Source organism: Periplaneta americana, chromosome 5 (genome assembly GCF_040183065.1).
Source record: "Periplaneta americana isolate PAMFEO1 chromosome 5, P.americana_PAMFEO1_priV1, whole genome shotgun sequence".
Lineage (NCBI taxonomy): Eukaryota > Metazoa > Arthropoda > Insecta > Blattodea > Blattidae > Periplaneta > Periplaneta americana.
Genome location: NC_091121.1, coordinates 11396598 through 11413390, shown reverse-complemented (window position 1 = coordinate 11413390; position 16793 = coordinate 11396598). Strand labels below are relative to the sequence as shown.

Below are 16793 nucleotides of genomic sequence, written 5' to 3'. Positions count from 1 at the left end.
GTAAGAAAACAATACAAAAATCGACAGAGAATTAAAGACGAAACGTACAAATCCTAATATTGTGTGCACAATAAATATCGCCACGTGGGAACGGTAAGTTTGGCAACTCAACCGTTGTTACCATAGCAACAGGTCTACCACGCTATGTGACATTCAGTTGTTTTTCCGATCGCAACGCTCCTGTCATGTCCCATTAAAAAAAAATAGTAGTATAGCTTTGTGTGTAGCATGTCATTGTATCGGGCAGAAACATGGACATTACGACGAAGTGAAGAGAAGCGACTAGAAACATTTCAAATGTCGATATGGAGAAGAATGGAGCGTGTGAAATGGACAGATTGAATAAGAAATGAAGCTGTGTTGGAAATAGTGGATGAAAAAAGAATGATGCTGAAACTGATCAGGAAGAGGAAAAGGAATTGGTTGGGTCACTGGCTGAGAAGAAACTGCCTACTGAAGGATGCACTGGAAGGAATGGTGAAGGGAAGAAAAGTTCGCGGCAAAAGAAGATGTCAGATGATAGATGACATTGAGATTATGGATCATATGAGGAGACTAAGAGGAAGGCAGAAAATAGGAAAGATAGTTAAGCTCAATGAAATTACCGGAAAACTTTCAGTTGATAGTTTGGCCCTCGTCTCTAGTTTATTTTTGTTTCGCTTCTAGATATTGCGCAAATGGAAAATGAATCTTATGCCAGTCAGTGCTAAGATTCAAAGTTAGAAATATTTGCCTTGACCTGCAATAACAAACTCAATTCTGTGGGACGCAAGGAAGGAGGTTGTCCACCTTCAGTAAGTTCGTCCCACCTAAATTCTCCCTCCCTAATTAAAAATCTTGGTTTCGCCATTACATTAGACCTACCTCATTCGCAGGGTCACATTTACAACGGTAAATTAAATTTACGTAACTTAATTATGACATAAATTAAACGTTTTCTTGAAAATGTCTAACACAGTACCTTAGTAACTGTATGCTGCTGTATACACCAGAACAATTTTCTTTCTTAGTCTCCCAAGCGTACATAAATTAGTTAAATATATTTAATAATAATAATAATAATAATAATAATACTTACTGGCTTTTAAGGAACCCGGAGGTTCATTGCGCCCTCACATAAGCCCGCCATAGGTCCCTATCCTGAGCAAGATTAATCCAGTCTCTATTATCATATCTCACTTCCCTCAAATCCATTTTAATACTATCTTCCCATCTACGTCTCGGCCTCCCTAAAGGTCTTTTTCCCTCCGGCCTCCCAACTAACACACTATATGCATTTCTGGATTCGTCCATACGTGCTACATGCCCTGCCCATCTCGAACGTCTGGATTTAATGTTCCTAATTATGTCAGGTGAAGAATACAATGCGTGCAGTTCTGTGTTGTGTAACTTTCTCCATTCTCCTGTAACTTCATCCCTCTTAGCCCCAAATATTTTCCTAAGCACCTTATTCTCAAACGCCCTTTTCACAACCATAAAGAACAACCGGTAATATAACTATTTTATAAATTCTAACTTTCAGATTTTTGACAGCAGACTGGATGATAAAAGCTTCTCAACCGAATAATAACACGCATTTCCCAGATTTATTCTGTGTTTAATTTCCTCCCGAGTGTCATTTATATTTGTCACTGTTGCTCCCAGGTATTTGAATTTTTCCACCTCTTCGAAGGATAAATTTCCAAGTTTTATATTTCCATTTCGTACAATATTCTCGTCACGAGACATAATCATATACTTTGTCTTTTCGGGATTTACTTCCAAACCTATCTCTTTACTTACTTCCAGTAAAATTCCCGTGTTTTCCCTAATCGTTTGTGGATTTTCTCCTAACATATTCACGTCATCCGCATAGACAAGCAGCTGATGTAACCCGTTCAATTCCAAACGCTCTCTGTTATCCTGGACTTTCCTAATGGCATACTCTAGAGCAAAGTTAAAAAGTAAAGGTGATAGTGCATCTCCTTGCTTTAGCCCGCAGTGAATTGGAAACGCATCTGACAGAAACTGATGATGATGATAATAATAATAATAATAATAATAATAATAATAATAATAATAATAATAATAATAATACAGGGTGATCCACAAGTCACTTGAGATCAGCAGTTATTTACGTCTTCATTGACTATCATAGTAGCTGCTTGACTAGAGCAGTACCTATTTGAGGTTATGTTGTTGTTAGTGAGTGGTAGCTACGGAATGTTTCAGTGGGATATCTCACTTTTTAATTAGCTACATTACAGGTACATTGAAATGTTGCACTAAATCAGGAGTTTCAGCGGATACTGGCAGATGGCAGATACATCGCTATGATGTCCATTGTTGTCACATAACCATTCATCTCTCAGGCTATGTAAATTCTCAAAGCACAAAGATACGGGCCTCAGAAAATCCTCATATGTACCATGAGACATCACTTCGTCCAGAAAAATTTGGAGTGTAGTGTGCAATATACGATCACAGGATCATTGGACCAATTTCCTTTGATGAAACTATAAACACAGAAGTAAGAAAATTTTCACGGATTTCGTGGAGCATCTAGAAGAAATCGAACTTAAGCAGGGATGTTTTCAACAAGATGGCGCCACATGCCACACCTTTAATGAATCCATGGCACACATCAGCAGCTTCTTAGAGGGCCGTGTTATCTCTAAAGATTTATGGCCTTCAAGATCACCAGACTTGACATCACTGGATTATTCTCTATGGGGCTATCTCAAGGAGAGAATCTACAGAAACAGATTACAAACCATCCAGGATTTTCAGACAAACTTCACAGGTGAAATAAACAATACCGACGTAGACATTTCGAAACATGGTGAAACGAGCAAGAATGTGTCTCTAAAAGAAAGTGGGACACCTGCAGCAATCTTGCAACTGTAAGTTATTCTCCTACAGATAAACTCTCATTTACACTTGGTCACGTTGTTTGTTGTTATTTAGTCAACTGTCCGAAGACGGGTATGAACCTCACAAGTGATACCAACAAGGAATCACTTATGAGGTATCTAGACCAGGAGTTAATGGGGTATGGTGGCCAGCTCCTTTAGGCCCGATTGTATAAACCATTTAATCTTAGATCAGAGGTTAAATTGATCCTTGTTTCAGCTGAACTTGGAATTTTGTGTTGTATAAAGTCTAATCTGAGATTAATTTGTCTCAAACTAAAGTCAACTTTGACTGAAGAAATTTCTCCGATTAAGTTAGATGATCCAAGTTCAGTTATTTATTTTCTGTTTGAAATATACGAGTGACAGATTGTGCAAATAAAATATCCATTATTATTAATATTAATAGATATGATAGGTACATTTATATATATTTCTTTCAATTTCTTGCCTTAATACACAAACAATCTTATATTTTATAAGGCTCTATCGTGTTCAGCAGTATCAAATAACATAACCTATAATTATATTATGTTTATAACAACCATTAATTATTAACGGATATGATAGGTACATTCATAAATGTTCAATTAACTGCATTACTAAAGGAAAATTGTCGTTTTATAAAGCTTTATTATGTTTAGCAGTATCAAACACCATAACATGATAACAACTTGGAGAACAGTCAACCTTCTTCTTATTGTCCGCCATTATTTACATTGCACAAAAAACCAGTGTCTCCAACAGAGTTTACGGAAAGTCGTCAAAAAGTAGTTGTAAAGTCGCTAGATTTCTCATTATCGACAAAGAAAGATTAAATTTTGTCAGTATGGGGTGCTAAAAAGGTCGCTAAATTCCTATTTAAGCAATATAAAAGTTAAAAGAAATTGTTGTTGAAAAAGAGTTAAAGTCGCTAGATTGGCAACACTGAACAAACCTGTCCGCGCATCACGTTTTTCACCTGTTTATGCGATGTTGCCAAATCCTTTTCACGTGAACTTAGATTTCATTTGAACCAAGGTAATTTGATCGCAGGAAAGTTTTATACAATAGAAGAAGTGTCTGAACTCGGTTCACTTTTCGATCTTCGATCAAAGTTGATCTTTAGTCAGGGAGATTTATACAATTGGGCCTTAATGTTTCGTTATTTAGTCAAACAATAGACCTGTTTAAAAAGTGGGATATCCCACTGAAACACTCTGCTTTAAAAAGCTCTAATAGAATTGGATTAGCAAACAAGAGTATTGCTGGTGGTGGGAGCAATCGTAGGATCGATATCATAGCTATAAATAGGAATAAACAGACAGCCGAAATCATTGATCCTACGATCAGATTTGAAATCTCAGCCACTCAACCATCTGAAGTGAACGAAGACAAAAAGAAAATCTATGAACTCATGATTCAGTACCTATCGGCGAAATACAACATAGAAAAAATCACAGTTACCGGTCTCTTCTTCGGAGCGAGAGGCACCATTCCGAAAGCCTTTGTAAAGTGGAGGGAAAAATACAAGCTGACGAGAGATCTTCAAGATGCCATCGTCACCACCATTATAAAATTTTCTGTAGCGATATTTCGTCAGCATCTTTATGGTGTACACTCAATTTAAATTGTAGACTACTACGTTCTATTTTTTCTTATGTCTTAATCTCTTTTGTCTGAAACCTGTTTATATAATTTTTCATTTTAAATTTTATTGTGGGCTATTCTGTTCCGCAGGGCAAACCCAAAATATTGGGTCAGACCAATAAATTAAATTAAATGAATAAGTTACCTACGAGAGAGCCTGTTTTTGTACTTCAGAATTGGTGGAAAAATGGCCACATTACAGTATTTGTGAAACGTTTTCCAAGGACTGTACCTCCATCTCGGAAAAGTATTCACAAACTGAATAAAATATTTGAATAAACATGACGTCTATTATTATAAAACATCAAAATTGCGTCTGCTATGAATGAAAAATAAATAAATAAATAAATAATAATAATAATAATAATAATAATAATAATAATAATAATGGCTTTATTTAACCTGGCAGAGTTAAGGCCGTAAGGCCTTCTCTTACACTCAACCAGGATTAAAACTTGCTTACACAGTTGAACATAAAACTGGATCGGAATTAAGTAATTACATACTGATACAATTTAGGTACATAATGAGATCAAAAGAGGTAGTCACATAAAATTTACCTCATAAAATAAAAATAAACATAGTGGAATACATATTAATGTTGTTAGAATCAAATACGAATCACATAAAAACAGAAGTCGATAATTCAATAAAAAATGTACACAGTAAAAATAAAAATAAACACATTAGTATACATATTAGTATTAGATTACAATTAAGTAGGATTTACATAATTAAACCAGAAACCGACAATTGAATAAAATGTACACAAAAATAGATTAATAATAAAAAACAACAACACAGTGGGATACATATTAGCGTTAAGTGATAAATAAACACGATTTAGATAATAAAAATAAGAAAAAAAAATAAATAAATAAATAAAAATAAATACAGTGGAACACATTCCATTAAATATTTGTAACGCGTTAGGTCTGGCATCTCATCATAAGATATTTTTCTAATTCACATTTAAAGGAAATTAAAGTTCGGCAGCCCTTGACTTCAGGCGACAGAGAATTCCAGTGACGAGAAGTAGCAACAGTGAAAGATGAAGAATAAAGAGATGATGTGTGCAGTGGTATTTCTAGCGTGTTATCATATTGTGATCCAGTATTTAAGTTTATGATACCGAGAAAGACTGTGGAATCGGACAGATAAGTAAGAGGGAGTAGAGGTGTGCAAAATTCGGTATGAGAGAGAAAGGGAATGTAACTTTCTCCTCTCATTTAACCTGAGCCACAATAATTTATCGAAAGAAGGCGAAATGTGATCGTAGTAGCGGACATTACAAATGAAACGCATTATGAACACCGTAGTATATATAAAGATACGTTGCATATGCCCTATTTGTTCTACATTTGTATTTTTTATAACTTTTAAAGTTTTAAAATTAAAGTTCGGCAGCGCTTGAACTTTAATTTTTATGACTTATTATAATGAGATAGGTGTCATGTCAATGGATTTGCCTGTTTTTCCTTTCTTCCTTTATATTAATAACTATCATATAATGAAAGCCGTTGGGAGATGTTCCTCTGTGAAACTTTCCAAGTCTGTGTTTGGATAACGTTTCATACTGTGAGAAGGCTCGTTCCACTTCACGAAACGATAACGGTACCCACATATTACGGGGAGTGAATAGAGTATGTTTTGCCAAACGTAGGCCTAAGCATTAAGTGCTATAAGTACATTATGTAACGACGTACAAAAATGGAGCTTTATTACCGAGGAGGTCAGTTAGATCACGACCGGAGGGATTAGGCGTATTAAATCTGTTAAATCACTGAAGGATTTCATTCTTCATGACGTCAGCTGTATTGTTGCTATGGCAGTAGTTATAAAACAATTGCCTACTTTTGGAGCGAAACTAGATAAAAATAGTAATTTTATACCATAACAAAACATTTCCTTCTTAAATATGATGTCTGAAAAAAGCCTCTCTGTAAAAATATAAAATAGGAACATGATTTTATACGAGAAAACAAATTATTCTCCAACCGAAATATATAGGGTTATTCAAAAGTAAGTTACATTTTGAAATAGATGTAACATTTTTTAGAAATTAACGTATACACAAAATGATAACACATTTTGTTATATCGAACAATGGGATTTGTTCATTTATCACACTCATTTGTTTTGGTTAACATGGTAACGGATTTTATTTGCAACGTGTCAAAAGTAAATTTACTTCTTACTGAATTTTTAAGCCACTATCATTGACTGTGTTTTAAAATGCCTGAACGTCTTACGTAACAATCGCTTAACTGGAGTATAAATATATGGAAGTAAAGTCAAAACGATAAAAATTCAATAAGAAGTAAATTTATTTTTGGCACATTAATAAACAAAACTTGTTACCATGTCAACCAAAACAATTGAGTGTGACTATTTCGTTTATATGATGTCATTCCATTTTCGGCCAATGAAGTGTACATAATGGAATTTTGAATTCCAACCAATCACAGTCATACATCGCGATAATTTCTGAAGTTCGATTTATCACTATCAATTTATCGCATGGTCGTTCTTTTGTTTAGTCGGTGTCGCCAACTGTTTCCACGTAAATCGATGAGCATGAATCCATTGTACTAAATAACGTGCGAAATTCTACTTCCACATCTACATCTTCATCTTCTAATTCCATGTCCATTGTATCGAAAGAAAAGACACTCCTTCATGACAATTGTTCATTTAATTGATGTATTAATCAGGTTATTTGTAATTGTAGGGCTACTACAAAATGTTTAAGTTAAATAATGATTTCAGCAGATAATGAAAACGTATTTCTATTATAATAACAAGAGAAAAGCGCAGTACATGTAATTAATATTTTTAAACCTGTATTTCGCTTTTCTCAATTGGCATTACTGAATAACATTCAATTTCTTTATTCCAGTAATCGTTATTCATCTATTTCGACTTTACATTGTCAGAATAGGTTAGGTATTCATAAATATATAATTATTAACATTTTGTGAGCGAATTTTAGGGATATATTATTTACATTTTTATTTTATTCACGAAATAGTCCCAATAAATGTCACTCGAGGTTTGAGATTTCCCAAATAAATCACAGACCTCTTGTGACATTACTATAGGTAAATGAAAAAAAAAATCATTTTCGATACATATAAATGTGTTACCATTTTGTGTATACGTTAATATAAAAAAATGTAATATCTATTTCAAAATGTAACTTACTTTTGAATAACGGTATACATTTATATGTAAAACCCCCATCCGAAGGGTGAATATTAAGAGCTACGACTTCAGCATAAGCAGGCTGTATTTCAACATAAGTAACATCTCACATTTTGGATATAAGATCTCTTAACCGAAGTGAACTGTTAGATTTCATGCTAGATCTCTTTCACAGGATATCATTTCTCGGTTACCCGTGTCGGTTGGTATATTTTTATAAGCTCCAACTAACCGGTAACCCAAGTCATTACGTCATTTCGCACAAGTGCGTTTATTAACATCGACTTCTTAATAATGGATGTTACTGTTTGTATTTATAGATTCAAGTGTGGGATATTCCGAGATGTGCGTCACACGATGGAGGTGTGCGTGTGCAGGCAACCGGGTTCACAGAATAAGAGACAGGCTACAGCTACAATAACAACAAACGGAACTGCACAAGGTAGTTCCAGATCTGTAGAACTGTCAACCCAGTACTTACAGCAATCGATTAATTTCTTGCATTTCTAATTTATTTATGTAGTTTAATAACCACATGCGGATAGAGGAGACGGCCTCCAGATATGGAGGGTAGCTGCGAATATATTGAATAAGCAGTCGTGGACAGTCGATAAGGGGTGGTCCTCCAGCTTGGTGGTTGGGCGAAGGGCTAACAACCGATCACCGTAAAAAACAGCTTGTTACGAATCCTTCAAATAAGCCTCGGAATGGGACTGATTCTCTGGCACGACCACAGCAAAGGAATAAGGTTTTGAGATTTAAAATATTTGGGGCTAAGAGGGATGAAGCTACAGGAGAATGGAGAAAGTTACACAACGCAGAACTGCACGCATTGTATTTTTCACCTGACATGATTAGGAACATTAAACCCAGACGTTTGAGATGGGCAGGGCATGCAGCACGTATGGGCGAAATGCATATAGAGTGCTAGTTGGGAGGCCGGCGGGAAAAAGACCTTTGGGGAGGCCGAGACGTAGATGGGAGGATAATATTAAAATGGATTTGAGGGAGGTGGGATATGATGGTAGAGACTGGATTAATCTTGCTCAGGATAGGGATCAATGGCGGGCTTATGTGAGGGCGGCAATGAACCTCCGGGTTCATTAAAAGCCAATAAGTAAGCTTAATAACAACACACTGGTCGTCTTTCATTTTCTTTCTGTCACTCAAATGTTTTTTTCTCGAATGCAGACCGTTAACCACAGTTTCCTTTCCTCTTGAAATCTGTTTTTATTTCCTCTCTTCATGTTCTTTTCACGACACGGACAGAATAGTTACGGTATTTCCGGATGTTATTAAGTCTTTTCAGCAGGTACGACAAGCCGTATCTTCACAGGAGGGTGCGGAGCGTGAATATGCAGCTTGAGCGGGCTCTGATGAGACCTGGGGCATCACACATTGGTTTGATAGATGTAAGCCCTATAAGAAGGTATGAATATACGTCACATGGCCTGCATCTGAATGGTAGAGGCAAGGAGCACCTTTCGGTTCTTATTGCTAATAGCATCAGAGGCAGCCATGTTAAAAAGCAGAGTTGTAATATTCCTGTGTTAGTTAATGCTAGGGCTTCTCCTTTTTTAGGTTAAACCTCCCACCGGTAAGGTGTTTGAAACAAGTTCAACTAAATTGTAAATGCTCTGATGTTTCTAGTAATGAACACAGTAACTTCACTATTTTCCATCAAAATATTAGGGGATTAAAACAAAAAACTGATGAATTGATCACTTCTTTAGCAACTCAAAAGCATAAACCTCAGATATTATGTATAACTGAACATCACATGAAGCAACAGGAAATACTACAACTGTCTTTACATGGATATGTATTAGGTTCCCATTTCTGTAGACATGTCTTCCAAAAAGGGGGTGCCTGTATTTTTATCAGAGAGGATCTATTATTTAGTAAAATTGATATATCTGATTTTTGCCTTGAACAAGATATTGAAATCTGTGGAATACAAATTGGTTATGAGATATCAAATTTAATTATCTTATGTGTTTATAGGGCGCCAATGGGAGATTATAAGAAATTTACAACTAACTTAGATTCATTATTGAAAAGACTTTATAAACCACATACCGAATTTGTAATCTGTGGTGACATAAACATAGATTATCTATCAGAAAGCTCACGTAAAAGAAAATTAAACTCACTTCTTGAAACTTATAATCTTAGTCACACAGTAAGTTTTCCAACCAGAACACAAGCTGGAAGTAGTACTGCCATTGATAATATATTTATAGATAAAAGTAGATTGAATTCCTATTCAACAGTACCATTAGTCAATGGCCTGTCTGATCACGATGCACAAATTCTAAGTGTTTTCAATATGAGTGAAAAATTCCAAAGTGTTAATCTAAAAATAAAAAAAAGGATTATAAATGCTGAATCTCTTCATCATTTAAATACATGTCTACAAAATGAATCTTGGGAAAATGTATATAGTACCGATACCATTGATATTAATACTAAATTTAATGCATTTTTCACTACATTTACGAATTATTTCAATGAATGTTTTCCAGTCAAGGTGGTGAAAAAATGTAAAAGTAAAAACACGTGGATAACTCAGGGAATTAAAATATCATGTGCTAGAAAAAGGAATCTATATTTAATGAGTAGGAATAGTGATGATCCTCATGTTCTTAATTACTACAAGAATTACTGTAAAACTTTGACAAAAGTTATAAAAGATGCAAAGAAAATGTATCTGAATGAAAAAATACAAAATTCAGATAATAAGATTAAAACTATTTGGGATATTATTAAAAATGAAACTAATCGATATTCAAAGAGTGAAAATATTACTTGCATTAAAATCAATGATAGTAAAATAGATAACCCAAAATCAATTGCAAATCATTTTAACGACTTCTATATAAATATTATTCAGAACTTAAACATTCAAGATTGTGCAGAAGATGCTGCACTTGGTTACCTAACTGATGCATTTAACACTGAGTTTTTAGGTCTCAAATTTATTCCCACTACCGCAGCAGAAATCATACATGTGATAAAACAACTAAAAACAAAATATTCCTCTGGATATGATGAAATTCCAAGTAAAGTTCTGAAAGCTTGTTCTGAAATATTATCCCCTCCGTTAAGCTATCTATGCAATTTGTCAATGCAATGTGGTATTTTTCCAGAAAGACTCAAATATTCAATAGTAAAACCAATATACAAAAAGGGAGATAAATGTACTATTGCTAATTACAGACCCATATCATTATTAACAACATTTTCAAAAGTGTTTGAGAAAGTTATGTATAATAGATTATATCATTACCTGGAGTCCAACAATATATTAGTTTTAGAACAGTTTGGATTTAGAAAACAAAAATCGACAGAGAATGCTGCTTTTAGTTTGGTGGATGAAATACTAAATTCATTAAATTCGAAACTACATGTAGGTGGGATTTTTTGTGACTTGGCTAAAGCATTTGATTGTGTAGACCATAGTATATTAGTAAAAAAATTGAAGTTTTATGGCATTAAAGATGAGATGTTGGGTTGGTTTACATCGTACTTATCAAATAGAAAACAAAAAGTAGAAATAAATGTACCAAATAGTCATAAAGTTACTTATTCAGAATTTAGAAATATTAAACATGGTGTTCCGCAGGGGTCAATTTTAGGTCCATTGTTGTTTCTAGTTTATATTAATGATTTAGCCTTGACCATAAACAATTCATCCCATGTAATTTTATTTGCAGATGATACAAGTGTAATTATTTCAAGCAAACAATACGATCATTTTATAAACACTTCTAATACAGTGCTGAATCTAATGAATGAATGGTTCCATGCAAATAAACTAGCACTTAATGTTGATAAAACCAGTGCAGTCAAATTTAGTACACACAATAGTGCTCAGGTTTCCTACAGTATTCGATTAAATGGAACTCATCTCAAAGAATCTATAAGCACAAAGTTTCTTGGTTTAGAATTGGATAATCACTTGAACTGGAAAACGCATATAGAATGTATTACTCGTAAATTGAGCTCTGCCTGTTATGCATTAAGATCCTTATCTACTATTGGTGATATAAACTTACTTAAAATGTCATACTTTGCATATTTTCACTCTGTAATGAAATATGGATTAATACTCTGGGGTAACTCGTCTGAAGCTAAACACGTTTTTGTTTTACAAAAGAAAGCTATAAGAATAATGGCCGGTGTGCATAAAAGGACCTCATGTAAAAATATTTTCCGAAACTTAGAAATCTTTACTTTACCTTGTGAATACATTCTTTCCCTAATTATGCTCTATATTAAGAACCAAGATAAATTCAGTACTAATCAAGACATTCATCATTTTAATACAAGACATAAATCAGATCTTCATCTACCCTCTGTTAGTCTAAGCTGTTTTAAAAAAGGAGTTCGCTATTCATGTATAACAGTCTTCAATGCACTGCCTAATTATCTTAAAGATTTGAAGAACAACGAGAAAAGGTTCAGAAAAGAATTAACCAAATTTCTACATACTCATACCTTCTACACAATTGATGAATTGTTTATGCTTGTGAATTGAATTATTCTACTTAAATGACATGTACAATTTTATATAGCTCAACTAAAATATGTTTTTATATTGACTTAATCTGTTTACTATGTATTGTATTTTTTGTTTAGCATAACTGATGAATTGTATGTACTGTAAATTGAATAGTATACTGTATAGGTCAACTGATGAATTGTTTAAGCTTATAAATTGAATTAATCTACTTCATATGAATTGTATAGCTTAACGAAAATAAGTTTGTAAATTGAACTAATTTGATTGTATATGTTTGTATAGTTTGGCTGATGAATTGTATATGTTCTTAAAATGATTACTAGTCAGTGTAGCTCTACTGATGAATTGTATATAGACCTACTGTAAATTGAATGGTAATATGTATAGCTCAACTGATGAATTGTTTATGATTATAAATTGAATTAATCTACTTGATATTAATTGCACAAATTTGTATAGCTTAATGAAAGTATGCTGCTTTGTATTGTATATATTTGTATAGATTTGGCCGATGAATTGTATATGCCTTAAATTGAATAGTAATCTATATAGCTCTACTGATAAATTGTTTGTGTTTGTAATTTGAAGTAGTTTGCATGATATGTATTATCAATTTCTGTATATCACAACTGGTTGAATTGTTTATGCCTTAAATTTAATTAAATTGTTTTGTATTATAATATAGCTCAACTTATGAATGATCGTTTGCGTTTGTAAATTTAATAATCTGATTGGCTATGTATTGTATACTTTTAGTAGAGCCATCGATGTTGGTCAGTCGACAGACTCGCTGGGCTGCTGATCCGGAGCTGCGTTCGGGCTTGGGTTGGACCCCCCTTTGGACTTTGGTTTCTACGGAGGTTTTCCCCAGCCGTGGGACTGAAGCCGGATGGTCTATGGCGAGTCCTTGACATCAACCCCTTTGATTTGATTACCCCCTTGATTTGATTACCTGGTTGGGTTTTTCCGAGGTTTCCCCCACCGAAAAGGCAAATGCCGGGTAATATTTTGGCGAATCCTCGGACCTCATTTCATCTCACTACATCTCGCCAAAATGTAAAAAAATGTAAAAAAATGTAAAAAAATGTAAAAAAAATTGTACAAAATTGTAAAAATTGTAGAAAATTACTAAATTGTAAAACTATAAAAATTTGTAAAAATTGTAATTGTAATATTGTAAAATGTTGACATGTTCCACATCTTAAAGCTTCATTGCTCATGTAAGATCTATGGAATAAAATAAATGAATGAATGAATGAATTAAGGGGAGAGGATGGTATTTTCAAACCTTTTTTCCTATTTGGTGTAAAATATTAATTTTTTGTATTTAGAGAGCTCATAGCTGTGGCAACTCAACAAAATAAAAATATAAAAAAAATTATTTGGAGGTCGAAATTTGAAAAAATATACCCAATGCAGGATTGCACTAAAACCGATATATCTAAACCGTTTTTAAAGATAGATTCAAACAATTTTTTGCAATGTATTTGCAAAAGCATGTTCTACAATCTGACTGTAACAGAATTTTGATATTAGTACCTATGTTTGTAAAATAAACAATTAAAATTTAATAACAGTTTTCTGATTTCCTTTCTTGCAAACAAACGGACGTATTTTTAAAATGAAATCAATTAACAGAATTCTGCTAGAGAGAAACGTTTCCTAATAGTCTAAAGAATGTGTGTTCTAAATTTCATGCATGTATCTTTAATAGTTCAGAAATTATACCAATTTTTGTCTAGCAATGTAGCAAAAAAAAAATGAAGTTACTGGAAACCGATAAAAGCGGGTGTATGATTTAAAAATCCATAGCGCAGAAAGTATAAAAATGACGTCTCAACATCCGATATGGGCACAAATACCCACAAAATGTTATGCAATGTATTCCACACCTATCAAGGGGTATTTTAAAGAAAAAAAAATTGAAAACTTAATTTATCGGGAACAACAATAAAAGTGGGCGAATGATTTAAAAATTCATAACGCAGGAAGTTTAAAAATGGCGACTCAACATCCGATAAGGGCACAAATACCCACAAAATGTTATGCTATGCATTCCACACATATCACAGACCATTTTAAAGATTTTGTTTTGAAAATTTACTTATTTTTCACCAAAACATACCATTGTCTCCCCTTGACAATAATGGCTAACACTCAGGGCCTATGTAAAACAGAATTTTATTATAACAAAATCTGGCCACTTATAAGTTGAAAATAGATTACAATAACAATTGAAATTCACACGAACATAAAAATGAAAATAACCGTAAGGTGTCCAAAGAAACACTGGATTGTTAAAGATAGTGCAGGGATAACACAGGACACATAACATTGTTTGCAAAAAAATTACAAAATAATGTATTTGAGATATTTAACAACTTTTAAAAATATACGAAAACTGAAATTATCACAAAATAAAAAGCTATTACAGATAAAGCGATGCGACGTGTGAAAGGTGGGCGTGTCTACCTGTACATTTTGCTACGTCATTATGACAAAGCGTTTTATAATTGATGGACTTTTAATTTATTGAATTAATTAAATAACAACGTCACAGTGTTTATATTTAAATTGTGGTACTAATTTATCTGATTGACTAGTTTCCATATAATTTCTATCATCATCTAAATTCTAAATCCCGCGCTATTTTCGTAGAATTCAACAAAATAACACCACAGTGAAGTTGTTAAGAGTATTATCAGTTATCACGAATGAAGGACAAATCATTTCAGAATAATAGTATATTATAAAATAAGTTTATAATGTTAATACTTTATCTCACGAATCAATGTTTAGAAAGCCAGTTTCCTAATTTTGACGGGTGCAGTAACTGCATGACTTTATAAACGTGTTTCATATGCAATTTTTGTACTACAGCGTTATATAACAATAAGAAATAACATTTTGAATTTGTAATGATGGATAATTTGATATCATGGTCTATCAATAAAGAAAGGGGTTGCTATGGCAACAATGATGTATTAAATATTTTTGCACGACAATCGTCTCATGATGTTAACTTTATGACACAAGTTATGCCGTCATAATAGAAGTCATTACGATTTAGTTGTCATGGTAATATTTTACAGCTCTGATGCAATAATGTGGCGTATTGTGAACGATTTTCACCAACGATAAAAACTGTTTATAAAGTTGGAATACAAGAAAACTAATATTTCATTTAAATAAACGTAAATATGCATTAAATACACGTTGCTTAACTGCATGACAATATAAAGGCTAATTTTATTTCACAATTTGCACCCGATGTCGAGGACATACGAAGTAAATATGTAACAAGAATTGTGTTGATGTCACCAAATACTCTATAACTAAATTATTTACCTGAATGACGATCGTCGTCGCCCCATCGTATTAAATCTATCACTATTGTCGTCAACATCTTCACGGAATGGATTTAAATGCTCTGGATAATCGTAAATATTTATGGTGTTTCTTCTAGTCATGATGTTACGGCAAAAATATCACGATGTTCTCTACTTTATAACGCACATTTACACATTTGCACTTCACTGCACTTGCACTAATATTTTTTAACAAACACTTAAATTTAATTATTGTATGTGGTTATCATTGTTATCTTCTTGCTGTGTCATAGACTTCGTATGCTAACGTCCGCTCCCTCTGAGAACGAAACTGCTACTGATTCTCGTTCTTTTCGATTTAGCCACCAGGTGTCTCTCTTCTTAGCTCGATAGTGTTAACTTCAGCGTGTTACGAGCGCCAAGCTGTTAGCGAAAGTTTGCAGTAACTTTAAATATTCTGTAAAAGAGTAATATTATGTAACGTGATAAGCCGTGAAGACGTTAACGAGCAATTTCTAGAACTTTTTTTTATTTTTCCGGGCATTTAAACTGCTTCAATTGTATCGCAGTTCGCTGGAACTGTTTCAAAAATGTAGGCGTGCGGTTTGTAGGTTGAATATTATCATTTCAGATGTTGTGAAGCATCCCAATGAAGGCAGATCTCGCCGCCGACTCTCCTCGCACACACATATGACACGCATTAATTTCACTTGTAAGATGAGCAGCCGTAAACGGGAAGAGTGAACGAGATGGCGATAAGAAACCCGACACTTTGTTTCATGTGCGGCGTTGGTGGAGAGCTGAATTACAAAAGCATAAAGGCTGTTATTTGGGGCAGCTTGTCCAGTGCATGTGTCTTTATTAACCGAGTTATTTCATTGAATGTCATATTCATCTAGTCTTTGCGCGCAGTTCTATGCTCCCGTCGATATCTGGTGGGGAGAGAGCATTACCGACACTTCTGTCTTCGTTGGAGGTCTGTTTGAATTGATGTTTTCTTAATAACAGAGTTATCTTTTGAAATAAACAATATGGACAAACAAAATAACAGTCCGTAAGAGGCAATAGATACGTGCAGTATCTTTGGTTAACATTTCGGTTCCAATGTTATCTACATACGAGTATTCAGGGCGCAAGGGCATGGTGTGGCATTCAGACCTTTTCCTCGGGACGGGGGGGAGGATTTATATTATAACGGAAGGGGGGAGGTCGGAC

At 33.8% G+C, this 16793-nt stretch overlaps 1 protein-coding gene across 3 annotated transcripts in view; it reads right to left on the bottom strand.

Annotated features, from left to right (window-relative positions):
- LOC138699462 (enolase-phosphatase E1-like) overlaps window positions 1-16266 on the bottom strand; it is a 148345-nt gene extending 132079 nt beyond the window's left edge. Inside the window, exon 1 of one of the 3 annotated variants that reach the window (XM_069825353.1) lies at window positions 15598-16266. Coding sequence is in view for 2 of the 3 variants with exons in the window: in XM_069825352.1 (XP_069681453.1) it covers window positions 15598-15719 (122 nt within the window). In the remaining variant the exon portion in view is untranslated. The remainder of the gene's footprint in view (window positions 1-15597) is intronic. The other 2 variants (XM_069825352.1, XM_069825354.1) reach the window with 2 other exon arrangements.
- Between the last annotated feature and the right edge of the window lie 527 nt (window positions 16267-16793).